Consider the following 16,276-nt stretch of genomic DNA (forward strand, 5'->3'; position numbering starts at 1 on the left):
CGCTGCCGCCTCGGCTCTGCTTACGGGGGCGGGGCGGGCCGCGCTCCTCCTCCTCCTCCTCCTCCTGCCTGTCCCTGCCTGCTGTTTTCTCGGCCGAGCATGCCGCTGGATCACCGCCGCCTGCGGGGCCCGGAGGAGTCGCAGCCGCCGGAGCTGTGGGCTGCGGCCGGGGAGGTGCCGGCGGCGGGCGAGGAGGAGGAGGAGGCGGCGGGGGGCGCGGATGCGGCGCCGCGGGACCCCTGCGCCCTGCGGCCGCTCTTCGCCCGGGCCGGGCTGCTAAGCCAGGCCGAGGGCTCGGCCTACGTGGAGCTGGGCGGCGGCACTAAGGTGCTGTGCGCCGCCTGGGGCCCGCGGGAGGCGGCCGAGCCCGCGGCGGCGGCGGGAGGGGGGCAGCTGCTCTGCGAGTTCCACCGGGCGCCTTTCGCCGGGCGCGGGGCGCGGTGGCGGCCGGGCTCGGCGGCCGAACGGGAGGCGGAGCGGGAGGCGGCGGCGGCGCTGCGGGAGGCGCTGGAACCGGCGGTGCGGCTGGCGCGGTACCCGCGGGCCCGCCTGGCCGTCAGCGCTCTGCTGCTGCAGGACGGCGGCTCCGCGCTGGCCGCCGCCATCAGCGCCGCCGCCCTGGCCCTGGCCGACGCCGGGGTGGAGATGTACGACCTGGCCGTGGGCTGCGCCCTGTGCCGGCCCCCCGGGCCCGCCGGGGCCTGGCTGCTGCAGCCCGGGGAGCCCGAGGAGCGGCGTGCCGCCGCCCGCCTCACCGTAGCTCTGCTGCCCGCCCTCAACCAGGTGTCGGCGGTGCTGGGCGGCGGGCAGGGCGGCCCTCCCGACGCCTGGGCCCAGGCGCTGCGCCTCGGCCTCGACGGCTGCCACCGCCTCTACCCGGTGCTGCGGCAGAGCCTGCTGCGGGCCGCCCGCCGCCGCGACGCCACCGCCTGAGCGCCCACCGTGCCCCGGCTGGGGGACGCGGTGCTGCCAGGGACACACCGCACGGGCCCGCTGACGCCCTGGAGCTTGCCCAAGCCAGCCCGCGAGTTGCCAGAGACCCCCCGGAGCCAGCCCCTGGGGCTGCCCGCACAGCCAGAGGCCCAAGAAACCTGCCCAAGGACACTGGAGTCTGCACCCCCCCCCCAGCTCTGGGGAGCCCCCAAAGCAGCCTCTGCACTGCCCGAGCACCCCGGAGCCTGCCTGAGGAGCCCCCACATGGCGGGAGACCCCTCCTGAGTGACCCCACAGGACTCAAGCAGCGTCGCACGCTGCCAGAGCCCCCCCCAACGACAGCCTCCGTGCTGCCAGAGCCTGCCTGCGCCAGCTCTCCGCTGCCAGACTCTGCCCGAGACCTCCCTCCAAGCAGCTGCCTGCACTGTGGGACCCCGCACCCCAGCCTGGGGTGACCCCAGCACCAGAGCTGAGACCCTCACACCGAGCTGCCCACCACAACCATCCATGCAGGCAGGGGCCAGGCAGCACGGGGCAGGAACCACATCATGGCACAGACTGTGCATCTCCTGCCCAGGCAGCGCTTCAGGGTGCCAGAGATGTGTTTTGTTGGGGTTTTTTTGTAATAAATCATTTTTTTCTGGTGAGTCTTCTGCCTGTGGAGCTCTGCTGAGCCCTCTGCCAGCTGCGGGCAGAGGTGGATGGATGCGTTTGGGGTGAGTGGCTGCCAGGCATCGGGGTCATCCCCCTTTGCTCCCACTGTCCTTCCTGGAGGGGTGTGGAGGGAGCTGGGTGCTGCCTTGGGGTCTGGTCATTCCTGGGGCTGGAGAGGAGCAGGTCCTCTCTGCCCAGCTGTACCGTGCTGCGCTGGTAGGGAATGTTCTAGGTAAAGGCGGTGATTAATGTTTCCATTGAGAAATGGGGCAGAGCTGTGCTCCTTCTGCCTCTGGGTTGAGCTGTGGGGAAGGCAGCATCCTCGAAAATCCCCAAAGCCTAAGGCTGCGTCATGCAGCACACAAAGTTGGGTACAAAAATTACACGTGCACTTCAGATGGTCAAAAACTGCATCGGAGTAGAATAACCAGAGAAAAGAAATACAAATTATTTTTCTTTCCAACACAATACACTCTTTTACCAGAGCAAATCAGAAATACAGAACAAGTTCCTACCAGCGAGAGAAGAACAACCTAGAAATGAGGGACACTGAACCAAGATGCAATGCTGGGGAGCACGGTGGGGGGGAACCGTGACTTCCCCCGGGCGCGGGCGAGGAGCCCGGGCAAAGCCGCTCAGGGGAGTCCTGCTGACCGCCAACGTGATCCGTGGCCGAGAACGGCCAGCGGTGAACCAGTAAGGAAACCCATCAGGGAGCAGGGGGGACTGGGGAGCAATTGGGTTTGCACTGTCCCGCTGCTAGCCCCGCAGCCGGAGTCAGAGCCGGGCTCAGCACCACCCCTCCATCCCCAAATCCCCTGAAAGCCCCTCAGAGCTTCTCAGGGTGGTCCCTCCTTCCCATGGCATCATGGTGGGATGCTGAGCAGCTCCGAAAGCCTTCCCGGGCTGTACCTGCACCTGCTGAACCAATTCCCGGGGTGGGGCTGAAGCCTGGTGGCAGCGGGTCAGCTTGCAGGGCACGGGAGGTTGGGATGCGACCGACCTGTGCCGTGGGGCCTGGGAGCCCCGGGGTGCTTTCTCGGTGCCCCACAGCACCCTGCACGCAAGGCAGCTGGGATTTGGGATGCTCCTTTGGGATACGGTCCTTTTTTTTTGCTTCTCCCCTGCCTCCCCCGGCCATGTCTGCTTACCCCTAGGTCTGAAAACAGGAGGAAAAAGAAAACAAGCACACTCGAACACAAAAACTTCTCTCGCCACGGCTGGCCGGCATCTCACAGGGGTGGGACGCGGGGCTGCCGGCGGCAGCGGCAGGGGATGGCCGTGCCGAGGGCAGGCACCTCACGTCCTGCGTGGCACTAGCTGAAAGCCTCAATAGAAATACGAACACAAGACGGGAAGGGCTGGCCACGCAGGAAGGCCACGGCATCCCAGTCCGTCTACTGGCTCCCCTCAGGGTCCGACATGTGGTTTTTCACCTGCAAGGAGAAGCGCACAGCGTGTCCGTCCTCTGACGTGCCTGGGCAGCAGGATCAAACCCAGCGCCCTGCCTGGCACGGGGACATCCTGGGGTCCCGCACCCAGCTGGGGATGAGGCTGAGGGAGCAGCAGCTTTGATAAAGGGTATTTCTACTCTGAGGGGTTTTTTTGCAGCCTGTGCTGCTGGAATAATGAACACCCAGGGGTTTGCTGCAGGGTGCTCAGGGCTGTCCTGGAGGCACTGGCACATAGCCGGGATGGCTCGGGGGACCCTGATGGAGTGGCATCCCCCACCAGGACCCACACAGGCATCAAGCAGGGATGAATTTTAGGAAAGCAGAGAGCCCGATGCAGGATCTGGCCCTCCTCTTACCGTCTCCTCCGTGTCTGTGCTCTCCTCGGCGCTGTCGATGTTGCGCAGGTCGCTGTGCCCGTCAGATCCCGTCCCCTCCTTCCCCCGCGGCTCCCGTGAACCCTCTCCTGCTGGGGACGGCGACTCTGCCCCCGTCTCTACCCTCTTCTTCTCGCTCTCCTTGAAGCCTACAAGGACAGAGACAGCAGAAATTTGGGGTACCCGTGCAAACATCAGCCCTGTCCTTGCAGGGTCCCCTTGTGTCAAAGGGCCAGACTCTGCCCTGCCAGCCCGGGGAGGGGGGAGGACGCAGGGAGTTTGCCCAGCTCTGGATGCCCAGCTCCCTCCTGGGCACACAGGGAGGGATCCCTTACACCCGCATCGGGGTCCAGGCTCGCACGCACCCGCAGGCTGCCCATCCCCTCACCTGCGAGACGCTCTCTCCGCTGGTCCATGCGGTCCAGGCTCTCCAGCAGACTGTCCACCTGCGCCTTGATCTGGCTCAGCTCACCCTTGATGGAGTGCAGCTCTTCGGCCCGCACTGCGGGGAGAGGAGCCGTGAGGATCCCCCCCTGCCCTACAGCCTGCCTGGAGCCAGGGGGAACACACCGTCCTGCCGGAGCATCCTCCCCTCCGGGCATCCCTGGGGAACAGGGACGGGTCCAGGGGACAGCCACCAGCCTAGCACAGGCCATGCTGCATCTGCTGGAGCTGGGGACTCGGAGCAATGAGGTCAGCACCGAGCAGGACCTTTGGGCACCAGCACCGCTCTAAATGCAGGGCCGAGCCTCCTCTTCCTCCCAGCCCCATCACACTTACACTTTGTCCGTCCTGCTGTGGAGCTGGTGCTGCTCCTCGCCCCGGGCTGGGGGCTCAGGCTGCTTTTGCCTCCTGCTCCCACGTGAGTTCGTCTGGCCTTGACCGGGATGCGGTTAATGAGGGGGGGGATCTTCTGGTACTCGTACACCCTGCAAGGGCACAAGAACACGGTGGCATGAGCACAACCTCGGAGGTGCAGCAGCAGCCCCTGCCAGCCAAGACAGCATCTCTGAGGGTCCCTCTGCAGTGAAGGAATCACACAGAATCACAGAATCACTCAGGTTGGAAAAGCCCCTCGGGATCATCGAGTCCAACCCTCAGCCCAACTCTACAAAGTTCTCCCCTACACCACATCCCCCAACAGCTTATCCAAACGACCCTTAAACACACCCAGGGATGGTGACTCCACCCCCTCCCTGGGCAGCCTATTCCACTCTCTGACCACTCTTTCTCTGAAAAATTTTTTCCTCATGTCCAGTCTGAACCTCCCCTGTTGCAGTTTAAAGCCATCAGGACCCCCAACCTGGGCAATGCCCAGCCCACATGCTGCCCGTGCCCCTTGAAGTGGGCAACGCCACCGAGCCTCTCCTGGAGGCGAGGGGATGGATGCCCAGGGACACCCTGCTTTCTGCCTTCAGCAGAGGCATCCGCAGCCCACCCTGCTCCCAGGACGTTGCGCTCACCGGTACGGGAAGTCGTCCCTGTAGAGATCGTAGTCCAGCTCGCAGTTACTGCTGCAGGAGGGGGAGAGAGGAGAACAAGTCACCTGCTCTGGGGGGGCCATGGATGCCATGGAACAGCCACAGCTGGGCACAGCAGGGCACCCACCCAGCCTCCATCCCCATCCCTGGGGAGCAGGAGGCATCCCGGAGGGTACCACACAAGCTGCAGCGTGCCAGGGAAGGTGGCTGTGCCCTGGCAGGGGCTTGCCCTGGAGCCAAGCAAGGGTGTTGAGGGGGATGGAGAGAGCCCCCGGGGCAGCATCAGCAGGCTCTGCTCTTGGGAAGCTGCATTTAGAGCGCCCTGATGTTAAATTTCATGGTCCCTGGCTCTGCGCGCACGCTGCTGGCTCGCTCGGCTCCAAATTAAGAAGCGATCTGTCAACGGATCGCCTCCAATGCGGGCAGCCGACGTGCCGGTAATAAATCATGCGCTGTGGACTAGGAGCAGGGGGGAGGAGGAGGAGGAGGAGGAGGAGGAGGAGGAGGAGGAGGAGGAAAGATGCTGAAGCTCATTTTGCTGCTTCAGCTCTTGCAGAGTCAGGGAGCGTAGGATTAAGCCTAACCCGAGGGGAGACAAAGCCGTGCTCAGAGCATTGCTGGGAGCAGGGAGCCTTCCCCAGGCACGCTGCCAGGAATGGGGGGACCAGGACAAGGTCCCCCAGGGCTCCAGATTTTGCTGCAGATGAGCCTGTCATTGCGGGACCGATTCTGGAGCTAGGGGAGAGCTGGAGGTCTGCTGTGGGGCCTAATGGGCAACCCAGATTGCCCTGCCTGGGACACCAAGCCTGAGCCAGGCTTACCCAGCCCAGAAGGCAGCTCAGAGCCTGTCACAGGGCAAAAGCACCCCCAGCCCTGTTGCCACCCTGCCTTATTCAAGAATAATACACACAGGGTGCAGCCCGCAAGTCCCAGCCTTCCTGGCAAGGTCAAGCTGGCAGCCCCGGGGTGCCAGGACCCGCCTGCTCCTGTTCTTTACACCTGGGGACATTTTGGGAGCTTTTAGCCCAGCCTCGCTGCCTTCCAAGTTTGCATCGCTGTGATGGGCATGGTGAGTCCTTTGCATCCCCACCTCCTGCCTGCCACCCAGGGAGGAAGGTCACAACCTGCCTTGGGGAAGAGGGGAATGGGCAGCCAGAGGAGAGTCCCAACCCACACACGGGGCACAGGGAACGATGGCTACTGCTGCCTGGAGCCACTGCTGAGAGGGACAGGGATGCCACAGGCACCTCCCACCATGGAAGCACCAGTGGCTCCGCAGAAGACCTGGTCTTGGGGTCTGGCACCTAGCTAGGGACACAGCAAGGGCTTTCCCAGCTCAGCTCTTTGCCCAGAGCATCCCTCGGGAAGAGCAAAAGCGTCATCTGCCATGCTCCGGCGGCCCAAGGGGGCCGGCAGTCCCTGCCCTGCCAGCGCTGCATCCCTCCAGCACCATGGCAACGGGCAGAGCAATTAGTTCAATCAGGGTGTTCGCAAAAAGCTCTCTAACGAGACAGACGGAGCCGGCTCCGATCCCCTCCTCACCACACGTCTGCTGAGCTGGAGAGCCAAAAGCACGCAGGGATGGGGACCTGCTTTTGTGTCACCATTGGTGCCACCATCACCATCATCTACTGCCACTATCAGGACCAATGTCAGCCCTCTTTGCCTCTGCAGGGGTGCCTGTCCCCCAAGGAACAGCATTTAAAGGCCAGAACTGCAACCAACATCGACATGGCATGGAGAACACAGGGCTCTGCTCTTCTCCCGGCACCTTCAGATGGGGAAGGGGGATCTCCACACCCACCCCGGGTGGGACCTGGCAAGGCCTCCAGCCACCACCGGTGCAGCCAGGCGATGCTCCAAGGGCCCCACTAAGATGGGGCAGGGACATTGCACGGACCCATGTCCACCACTGCGGGCAGGTAGCTGGGATAGTTGGGAGGTGAGCAATGGAGAGAAGGGGGAGGAGGAAAAGCCAGGCATGGGACAGTCCCCAGCCTGAGCCGGGTCCCCCCCGGCACAGCTCCCGCCCCACGTGCCGGCACTCACTGGTACAGGCTGCTGCTGTGCTGCCGCTTCTGGCCCAGCCGGGCCCGGCTCGGCTTGGGTTCCCTGGCCATGTCCAAATCTGAGGGGAGAGAGAGGAAGGGAATGAGCAGTGGGATGGAAAAGGGATGCCAAGGCCCTGCCCCACACAGACATATCTCCAGCACCAGCTTCCCGGGGGCTCCACGCTCCTCTTCCAGCTGGAGATGTCCCACTCCAGAGCGTCCACGGGATGAGCCCGAGGCTGATTTAAGTTTTTGGAGAAGGGCAGCAGCAGCCCAGGGTTGTGTCGGGACATGGAGTGGCTCTGTCTGTCCCTGCAGCAGCTCCTTCCTGTGGGTGCCCCATCCCCAGGAGCCCGTGTCCAGCCAAGGCTGGACAGGCTCCAATTAGGGTGGCAGATAGCACCTCTGATGATGAGGGTAATTAACCCCCAGAGACATTTCCCACCACCATGGTGAACTGCCTTCACTATCACTTCTGCTGGGTGGTTGGGCCATTTTTTCAGGGAGCCCCAAGCCAGCAGGACACCGGTGAGTGCTGCCCACCACGGACGGGTGCCAGGGATGGGGGAAGCCCCACACCCAGCTGCTTTGTGCTCCCAAAGGCTGCCGAGATGCCTGTGATGCTGAGATGTGGGGTGGAGACATCTCCAGACACACAGCTTGGCGATGCCACGTCACACCTCCCTGGTGATGCTCTTCACCCCTTCTTCAGGATTTCACAGCCAACAGCCATATAAAAGCCGGCTCGAATCTATTTTCTGAGTATACATTTGAGAGCCATTGATGCAATGCTCTAATAACATCTCCATATATTTAATTCTGTAATTTTGGGGGGCTCCAAAACCTCTCTGGCCCTTGGGGTAAGAACCTGTGGGTGAGATGTTGAGGGCTCCCTCTTGCACGGTCTCTCTTGGCCATGGTAAGTGTGACCAGCTGTCCCACAGGTGACATTGTGGATGCCACTGCACTGGGAAACACCGAGCTGGAGCTTCCCGAGCCCTCTGGAAACAGACCAGCTCATCGGAGAGGTCTAGACCTCCCCAGGAACGTGGACACTGGCCACGGGTTCCCTCCAGCCCCGCATCTGCTGGAGCAAGGTTCCTCCATCCCTGCGGAGGAGAGAGCTTCTGACCAAGATCCGAGAGGAAGGAAACAGGCACTTGTTTGCTTTCCAGGCTGTCACCTTGTGTGATGAAGTCTGCGGGCTGGCTCTGATCTTGGGGTGAGCTGGGAAAGCTGCTCCACTCACCTTGTGTGTGCCAGGTAACGCTGGCACCCATTTTCTGTGGGTGCAGCCAGCACCCCCAGGGACGGCCGAGCTCACCGCTCAGGGTCAGAGCCCACTGCTGACATCCCTCCCTCCAGCCCATCACACCCGCCCGGCAGAGACACCTGCTCCTCTCCCTGCCAGTGGGATGGAGCCCTCAGCACCCCAGCCAGGGACCCCAGCCATGGCCAGGCACCCTGTCACAGGCCACCTGCACTGAGGAGACTGTCCTGCTGGGGCAGGGGACCCGGGCTAGCAGGGCTCCATCACCCTGGGGCCACCGGCCCTGCGTCTGGGCTCCCTCCCCTGCAATGGCATCCCGGTACTGGGAGAACATCCCTGTCCTGGGGGTAACGGCATGGGGGCATCCCGGTACTGGGAGGATGTCCCGGACGTAGGGGCGATGGTACGGGGAGGACCAGGTATCCCAGTACCGGGGTGGGGGGCGGCTCGGTACCGGGAGGACATGCGTGTCCAGGGGGTGGGACTGGTCCAAAGGGGCGGGAGGCATCCCAGCACCGGGAGGCGGCCCTGCCCGGGGTCGGGGGGACGAACGTGCACCAGAAGGCTGGCTGCAGGGGGGGGCACCCCTGCCCGGGCTGGGCTGCCGGTGCCGGGCAAGCATCCCGGTACCGGAGCATCTACCGGGGGAGGGCTGCGGGAAGAGGGGCACCCGGCGGGGTGGGGGGCCGCAGGGCCGGATCCGTGTCGGTACTCACATCTCCAGCCCGCGTCCCCGCTGCCGAAGAGCGTCATCCCCCCGCAGCCCCGGCGGCCCCGGCCCCGCAGCCCCGCTCCGGCCCCAGCGCTCCGCCACCGGGCCCTACCACCGCCGGCCGGGGAGGGGGGGACCGCGGGCCGCACCACCGCGGCGATGCGGGGGGGACGGAGGGAGAAGGGGCGGGTGTCGGCCCCGCCCGCGCCCCTCCCCAGGCGCAGCGCTGCGTGATGGCCCCGTCGCTGCCTGTCCCTGCCTGCACCTCTGCCGCCCTCGAGGCTGAGGCTGCACGGACGTGGCGGCTGCGCTGGACCATCCTCCATCCTCATCCTCCATCCTCATCCTTCATCCTCATCCTCCATCCTCATCCTCCCCGGGCTCCTGCCTCCAGCTCCTGCCGCCAGTCCCCTCGGACCTGTGGGACCCTGCCCTCCTGGCCCACGCCTCGGTTGCACCCCGGCTTTGCCCAGCTGGCCCCGGAGCTGCGAGCCCAGCCTTGCCTTCCCTCCGCAGAGCGGGGGCACAAACAACCAGCACACAGGGCCCTGGCTGGGGATATTTTACATTCCACCCCAGCCCACTCCCAGTTGGGAAGGGAGGAGGGTGACCGAGGGGAGTGACTCCCTGGCGTGTCCCCTCCAGAGGCACCCCCCAACACCCGTCAGCGCTGGGGGCGCAGGCTTGTGCCCAGCACACGGGGTGCCGCAGCTTGGAGCCGTCCTGGGGCTGGAAGAAGCAGCTCTTGGCTAATGCCACCCCTCCAAAACATCCCCAAGGGTGCGGGAGACAGGAGCTCGGCCAGGAGCCAGGCTGGTCCCAGCTCCTCTGACCCCAGCACCCGCTCCAGGGATGGAGCCGGAGGTACCGCTCAGCGCACGCAGGATGCAGACCATGGCAGAGGGAGACTCTGGTGGGTCTGGGGGAGGAAAAGGAGACAAACAGCTCTTCCAAAGGGAGAGAGGATATTTATTAACCACCCGGCAGATGATGAGGAACCAGGTGATGATGAAGGACTGGGATGGTGAGAAACCCCCAGTGCCAGGCTGGGGGGTTCCCACCCAGGTCAGGACAATGGCTTGGAGCTGAGCCCAGCCCTCACCCTGGGCCATGACAAGGTCTGTGCCCCCCAGAAGCCCCCCCTTGGCCTCTCATTGCATCAGGACCATGGTCTGGACACAGCCCGGATGCCAATTTAGCAGGAGGATGCTGTTGGACCTGGCTGTTGCGGGGGCATCTCCCTGCCCTGGGGGCTGTTGCAGCATGAGGGGCAGAAGAAGATGCTGTCTCATGGATGCTGATGGAGAGCACACGTCCTTCTCGTCAGGTCCCAGCGCCATGGGTCCCCTCAGCACCCCGTCCCCTGCGCAGGATAGCCATGAGGGGTCCTCCCGAGCCATGGTCCAGGCTTGGCACAGCACCGGGGTCCTCCAGAGCCATGGGCTTGGCACAGCAGCCAGCGCTGGCCGCTGCCCGGGGCTGCCGGCTCAGGGGTCCCGCTGCCACAGGGAGATGTGCTCCTGGGCTGCGACAGCATGCAGAGAGTCAGTGCCCCCCCGCACCCAGGGGTCTGGGCAGGGCTGGCAGCAAGGCGCAGGGCCAGCAGAGCCCAGGGTCGGCACCACCAGGGCTTGGCACCCTCAGGAAGGTGTGGGAGGTCTCCCGGTGCTCACTCACCGAACTGGCAGATGTACCGGTTTCGGGTCTTGCAGCGCTGGTCGTTCCAGTTGAAGGCAGCCGACGCTTGCATCTCCACGCAGTTCCCAAACCTGTGGCCCAGCGGGAGGGTGGTGAAGCCGGCCAGCGCGGTGGCACAGCAGTGACACCACACAGAGGTTGGTGTCCTCTGGATCCAGCGGGCACTTACCCCTGGTTGTCTGGCTGCCCGAAAGCGAAGCTGGTGAAGGAGGACGGCTCGCCCACATCCCAGCGGAAGGCAGCCTTGGATGTCTTGTAGGTGAGACCTGGGGGGGCATGAGGCGGGGTGGCACATCCACCCGGCACCACCTCGGGCACCCCGCACCCTGCCCACCACCGTCACTCACCAATCCAGAAGTTCCCCGTCTCAAAATCGGTGTCCGTCACCCTGTTACCAGTCTCCAAGCGGCTGAGGTAGAAAGCCAGGATGTCCTGGACCTTCTGGTTTCCGATCTGAGCCAGCATCGCCCCTTTCTCCTGCGGGGAAGGGAGTGAGTCAGCCCCAAAACACGTGGTCCAGACCCACACCAGGCAGCAGAAAGACAGGCTGTGAGCACGGGTGGCATTTTTCAGCTGCAAAGGGATGCCCAGAGCATCCCAGTGGCTCACCTGGCACTTTATTTTGGCTCCGTAGTAGGTGTCGGCCTCGGGGGACACCATGAAGCAGTCACCGTCTATCCTCACATCGCAGGCGTGGAAAGGGAATCGAATCTTCGCTGGGGGCACAGGCAGGTGCGGGTGGGTCCTCGTGCCGGCAGAGCCGGGCCTGCCGGCGGACCCTTAGCCCTGCTCTGGGGGTCCCTGCCTGCAGATCCCTGCTGCCACCCGAAGCAGCACAGACTCACTGCCGCACTCGGCTCCGCCGTAGCCCACGTCGCAGAGGCAGGAGCACTCCTCCTTCCTGAATTTCCCGTGGAGGCACTGCCCGCTGCACCTCACTGGGGGCGAGACGCGGTGTCAGCTGCCAGGGGGGGCTCAGCAGCCCCCGCCTGCCCCCGCTGAGCTCGCGCTGGGCATCGGGGCGCTGCACTGAGCTGCCCACGCCGCAGCGGGCGTGCGTCGCACCGGCCACGCGTGTGCCTCTCCGGAGGCAGGGGCGGTGCGGGTGCCCCTCTCACCTTGGCAGTACCTGCCCGTGTAGCCGGGGGGACAGGCACACTGGCAGCTGCTCATGTCGAGGCGCCCGCTGTTCCTGCAGCTCATGCGACAGGGGTTCCTGGGCACCTCTGGGCACAGCAGAGAGGCGGCGTTGGGCGTCGAGGGCTGCGGCGTGGCTGAGGGCCCCGTGGGGGCCGGGGGGACCGTGGGGACTCACCGCAGAGCCCGCCGCCGTGGTCCCAGGACTTGAAGCAGCCGGAGAGGCTGGCGGTGCAGAGGGAGCACCAGGGCCCCTGCTTGTAGGGCAGGACGGGCGTCCCCGCCACCTCCCAGTTGCCCCTGTCGCCGCAGGCAGCTGGAGGCAGCGGCCCCGCTGTGCCCCGCCCACACAGCCAAGCCACACCCCTTCCCGGGGCGTGCCCCCGCCCACACCGCTCAACCACGCCCACTTCCGCACCATAACCACGCCCGTATTCCCCAGCCACGCCCACACCCCGCTACAGCCCTGCCCACAGCACGCAGCCCCACCCACTTCCAGCGCAAAAGGCCACGCCCACAGTCCCAGACCCCACCCCCCATCAGCCCAAGGGCCCGCCCCCACCCCCTCACCAGACTTCCCCATAGGCCAGCCCACACACCCATCCGGACACACCCCCATGGAGGCACCGCCCACCACACCACAGGGCCCATTGATGCCCCGCCCCCCCCGCCGAGGCCCCGCCCCTTCCCGCTCAGGCCCCGCCCCCGGCAGCCCCTTACCCCGGGGAGTAGGCGCAGGCGAAGGCCTCGCTGGGGCCACGGCGGCCAGTGCAGAGGTGCCGGCCACAGCCCAGCCGCCCCGCCGTGGCCCACACCAGCTGCGAGAGAGTGCGTGTCACACTCTGGGCCCCCCGTGTCCCCCACCTAACCCCCCGTGCCCCCCATGCCCACCTGGGTGTAATGGCGGCAGGTGGCATTCCCGGCACAGCGTCCCGTCCCATAGTCATAGTGTCGGCCCTCGGCGAACCAGTGCTCCAGCACGGCCCCGAAGCCCCCGGTGCCCACCGGCAGCAGGGCCTCGCTCCAGCCCAGCTGCGGGGCCGGCGGCGGAGCGGGGCCCTCCAGGCAGCTGGCCGCCCGCGCCCCTGCCAGCCGCCCCAGCTCCTCGCTCCACTCCTGCGGGGACGCGGCCGGCACCGTGAGACATCGTGGGTCCCTGAGTCAGCCCTGGTGTGGGGGCTGCTGAGGTCAGGGGGTGTTTGGGGACCACCAAAGGGGTCAGTCCAGGGCATGGTTGGGGGACATCAGAGGATTGACATGGGGGATGCTGCAAGGGACCCCAGGGGATCAGCCCTGCCCTTGGTGTGTGCAGGGGTGGGGTAATCAGGGGACATCGAGGGCCATCACAGGACATGGGGGACACCTCAGGGAACCAGCATGACCCTTGGTGTGTGCAGCTGTGGGGTGGTTGGGAGCTATCCACAGTCATCATGGGATGTGGGGGACCCCACAGGGGACCCCAAGGGACCAGCCTTGCTCTTGGTGTGTGCAGGGGTGCAGTGATCAGGGGACATCGACGGCCATCACAGGACATGTGGGACCCCACAGGGGACCCCAAGGGACCAGCCTTGTCCTTGGTGTGCACAGGTGTGGGGTGATCAGGGGACACTGAGGGCCATCATGGGTCACGGAACACCCCATGGGGGTCCCCAGGAGACCAGCCCTGCCCTTGGTGTGTGCTGGATGTGGCACGTCCTTCCCTGGGGGCCCCATGCCAGCCTGCTCTTCTGCTTCGTTAGCTTGTTAACGAACTCCTCTGTGGCACCCATGGGCTGCCCCCCTCCCTGGGCATGGAGGGGGAAGTGGATGGGATATTCAAGGTGGGGGACAACCCATGTGGGGGCTCACCAGCTTCTGCATGTTGGCGGCAGGGGGCTGCACTTTGCTCCTCAGCTTGTTGTGCAGTGAGAGCACCAGGAAAGTCTCCTTCATGCTGAGGGCTGCGGGGGGAGCAGCAGGGGCTGGGGCTAGGGCCAAGGGGGCTGTGGGGTGTAAGTGCCTTTCCCGTATCCCTGGCTGCAGACGGACCCTTTGGGGGTCTGCGGCCGCTCCCACAGCCCTCCCTTCAGTCCGGCCGCAGCCGGGGATACGGGGAAGGCACCCGGGTCTCCATGGAGACTCGAGGGGAGAGAAGAAAGCGCTTTTGGGCTGGGAGCACAAAGGGGACAGGGGCCGGGGGGGTCCAGCCTGCTGAGCCCCCGTCTCGCACGGGTGGGCTGAGACCGCCAGGAATGTACCCACACCTCCCCCTGCCTCTGTTCTGCCAGCACCCAGACCCTGCCAGGCTCGACCCATCACTAGCCCCCATCACCAGCCCCATCCCATCACCAGCCCCAGACCCCCCCCCAGCCCCATCCCATCGCCAGTTCCAGCCCCAGTACCCCCCCCAGCTCCATCCCATGCCCAGCTTCAGCCCCCCATCCCCATCCCCTCACCAGCTCTGTCCCATCGCCCCATGCCCCCCCCTCTCAGCCCCATCCCATTCCATACCATCACACATCAAGACCCCCGTTGCCATCCCTGGGTGCCCCTCACCCTGCCCACCTGTCCTGGCCCCAGGGGATGGTGCTCAGGGTGCACCCACCCCCCCGCCCAAACCAGCTGCCCCCCAGCCCCTCTCCTGATTACCTCCCGGAGCCAGCACGGACAACTTCTCCGGAGCCTGAGACCCCGTCTCACCCACCCTCCACACCAGGAGGTTGCAAACCAGCAGCACCAAGAGCTTCATGCAGGTGCCTGGGGTGGGGGGACACCAGACCCCCATGGCTCCGGAGGGAGGATTCAGGAGAGACCAGCCGCCCCGCAGCAGCCCTGGCGTCGGGGCGAGCTCGGCCGCGCGCTCCTGCGCGCTTGTGTGTGTGTGTGTCTGGTTGCAGGATTTGCTCCTATTCAGGACTCCAGACAGGCACTGCTGCTCGGCTCGAACAAAAGCTTGACGGGTGAGTAATAGCTCTGTCAAAACAGTTGCTCGCTGGCGCGAACACGGCAGACAACTCCCGGGGCCCCGGGCTGCAGCCCTGCTGGGATGCCCCACAGCGGGGTCAGCCCCCCACGCTCTGCCCCAGCCCCGCCGCCGAGCTGGGGTCAGGAGGGGAAGGCAGGCAGGAGCGGGGGATCCCCAACTGCACCCACTTTGGGGCACTGGGAGATTGGATGCCAAGGGGCTGGGGGCAACTACAGGGGCCCCCACTGCCAGCCTTCCTCCTGCCCCATGAATTAAACATGCCGGGGAGGTAACACACACCGCCACGGGCATGAAGCCAAATACCCGCTCCGGCGAGCTGGGCAGCGTGGTTATGGAGTGGGAGAACGTGAGGGCTGGGGGGCCGGCGGTGGGAGAGATGCCGGGCTCGGGGGGGCACATCTCAGCAGGAGCTCAGGGTCGGGCAGGGGTCCTGGAGCTCAGACTGCTCAGGGGGCTCAGTAGCACCCTGATGGCTCTGCCCCAGTGCAAGGCTCCCAGCACCCATGCCGGGCAGCTGGGGGTGCTCCGCTGGCACAGGATAGATGTGTGGGCTTCAGAAATCCCTGCTTGGGGGTGTCTGGGGGACAGACACATGCTGCCATGCCCCTTCCTCTGGGCTGTCATGGGCATGAGGGAGCAGGAGTGTCCTACCTGTCAGCTATCGGGGCTGAGCTGGATGTCAGCGGAAATCCAGCTCTGAATGCCTTCAGTTCCCTCGCCCTGAGCCTAACCCTAACCCTGGCCTGAACCCTGGCCCTAATGCTAATGCCAACCCCAACCCTCATTCAAACCCTCCTGTTCATATGGTCCTGAACCCTCGGCACCAGTCCTAACACCAGTCCTAAACCTGACCGTAGCCCTAACTGTGAGTCTAATGCTAACCCCAGCTCTAACCCCAACCCTAACCCTAATGCTAACCCCAACCCTAATCCTACTTCTAATCTCAACCCTAACCCTAATGTCAACCCTACCCCCAGCCCTAACCCTAATGCTATCCCCAACCCTAGTCCTACTTCTAATCTCAACCCTAACCCGAATGCTAACCCTAACTCTAACCCTCAGCCTAATGCTGACCCTAAGGTTAACCCTGACCCTGATGTTAATGCTGACCGTAATGCCAACCTGCACCCCAACTCTAGGCTGCAGCAGAGCCCTGGGGTTCCCCTCTAAACTCCAGCCGTGGCTGATCTCACCCCAACAAAGCCGTGCCGAGGCCGGCGATTCCGTGGCACTGCTGGGCTGCCCTCCTCAGCAGCCCCAGCCCCACCGGAGAGCCAGACCCCAGTGCTGAAGCCAAAGCCGTCCCTTCTCCTGGGAGACTTTCCCACGCTTAGCAAATGCACGGGATTAGCCTCATCCTGCACGCCTGCATGCCGGGGAGCCCCGGAGCCGTGGCTGGCCATGGGGGGAGCCTGGAACCACGGGTACTGTGACAGCCACCGCCTGGCCCCAGCATCTGCTGGCCCTGTGACATGAAAGGCCCCAAAGCCTCTGATGTGCAGAGAGGGAAGGGAAGGGAGAGGCTGGCGCCAGTGCCAAGGGGAAAC

At 65.0% G+C, this 16,276-nt stretch overlaps 3 protein-coding genes across 3 annotated transcripts; 1 reads left to right on the forward strand and 2 right to left on the reverse strand.

Annotated features, from left to right (window-relative positions):
- Position 1: 1 nt before the first annotated feature.
- EXOSC6 (exosome component 6) lies at positions 2-1,580 on the forward strand. Its single transcript, XM_074881452.1, has one exon. The coding sequence runs from the start codon at positions 100-102 to the stop codon at positions 931-933; it is 834 nt and encodes a 277-aa protein (XP_074737553.1). The 5' UTR covers positions 2-99; the 3' UTR covers positions 934-1,580.
- Positions 1,581-2,011: 431 nt separating this feature from the next.
- LOC141948689 (RNA-binding Raly-like protein) lies at positions 2,012-9,032 on the reverse strand. Its single transcript, XM_074881453.1, has 7 exons — positions 8,934-9,032; positions 6,946-7,024; positions 4,879-4,929; positions 4,196-4,344; positions 3,804-3,917; positions 3,398-3,564; positions 2,012-3,023 (listed from the first exon to the last, which is right to left on the reverse strand). The coding sequence occupies exons 1-7, from the start codon at positions 8,968-8,970 to the stop codon at positions 2,985-2,987; spliced, it is 636 nt and encodes a 211-aa protein (XP_074737554.1). The 5' UTR covers positions 8,971-9,032; the 3' UTR covers positions 2,012-2,984.
- A 1,120-nt stretch (positions 9,033-10,152) lies between these two features.
- Positions 10,153-14,516, reverse strand: LOC141948728 (C-type lectin domain family 18 member B-like). Its single transcript, XM_074881523.1, has 12 exons — positions 14,393-14,516; positions 13,613-13,704; positions 12,656-12,880; positions 12,485-12,582; positions 11,943-12,064; positions 11,746-11,853; positions 11,473-11,565; positions 11,237-11,343; positions 10,975-11,104; positions 10,800-10,893; positions 10,607-10,728; positions 10,153-10,454 (listed from the first exon to the last, which is right to left on the reverse strand). Exons 1-12 carry the CDS (start codon positions 14,490-14,492, stop codon positions 10,417-10,419), a joined length of 1,329 nt encoding a protein of 442 aa, XP_074737624.1. The 5' UTR covers positions 14,493-14,516; the 3' UTR covers positions 10,153-10,416.
- Positions 14,517-16,276: the final 1,760 nt, after the last annotated feature.

This window comes from Strix uralensis, chromosome 12 (genome assembly GCF_047716275.1).
Source record: "Strix uralensis isolate ZFMK-TIS-50842 chromosome 12, bStrUra1, whole genome shotgun sequence".
NCBI lineage: Eukaryota > Metazoa > Chordata > Aves > Strigiformes > Strigidae > Strix > Strix uralensis.

Coding starts and splice junctions, on each gene's coding strand:
- EXOSC6 (XM_074881452.1), top strand. CDS start 100: ATGCCGCTGGATCACCGCCGCCTGCGGGGCCCGGAGGAGTCGCAGCCG.
- LOC141948689 (XM_074881453.1), bottom strand. CDS start 8,970: ATGACGCTCTTCGGCAGCGGGGACGCGGGCTGGAGAT. Junction 4,930..6,945: donor CACAGCAGCAGCCTGTACCA/GTGAGTGCCGGC, acceptor CCCCTCCTGCAG/CAGTAACTGCGAGCTGGACT. Junction 3,024..3,397: donor GCACAGACACGGAGGAGACG/GTAAGAGGAGGG, acceptor TTCTCCTTGCAG/GTGAAAAACCACATGTCGGA.
- LOC141948728 (XM_074881523.1), bottom strand. CDS start 14,492: ATGAAGCTCTTGGTGCTGCTGGTTTGCAACCTCCTGGTGTGGAGGGTG. Junction 12,583..12,655: donor CCTGCCGCCATTACACCCAG/GTGGGCATGGGG, acceptor ACTCTCTCGCAG/CTGGTGTGGGCCACGGCGGG. Junction 10,455..10,606: donor CCGGTACATCTGCCAGTTCG/GTGAGTGAGCAC, acceptor ATGCTGTCGCAG/CCCAGGAGCACATCTCCCTG.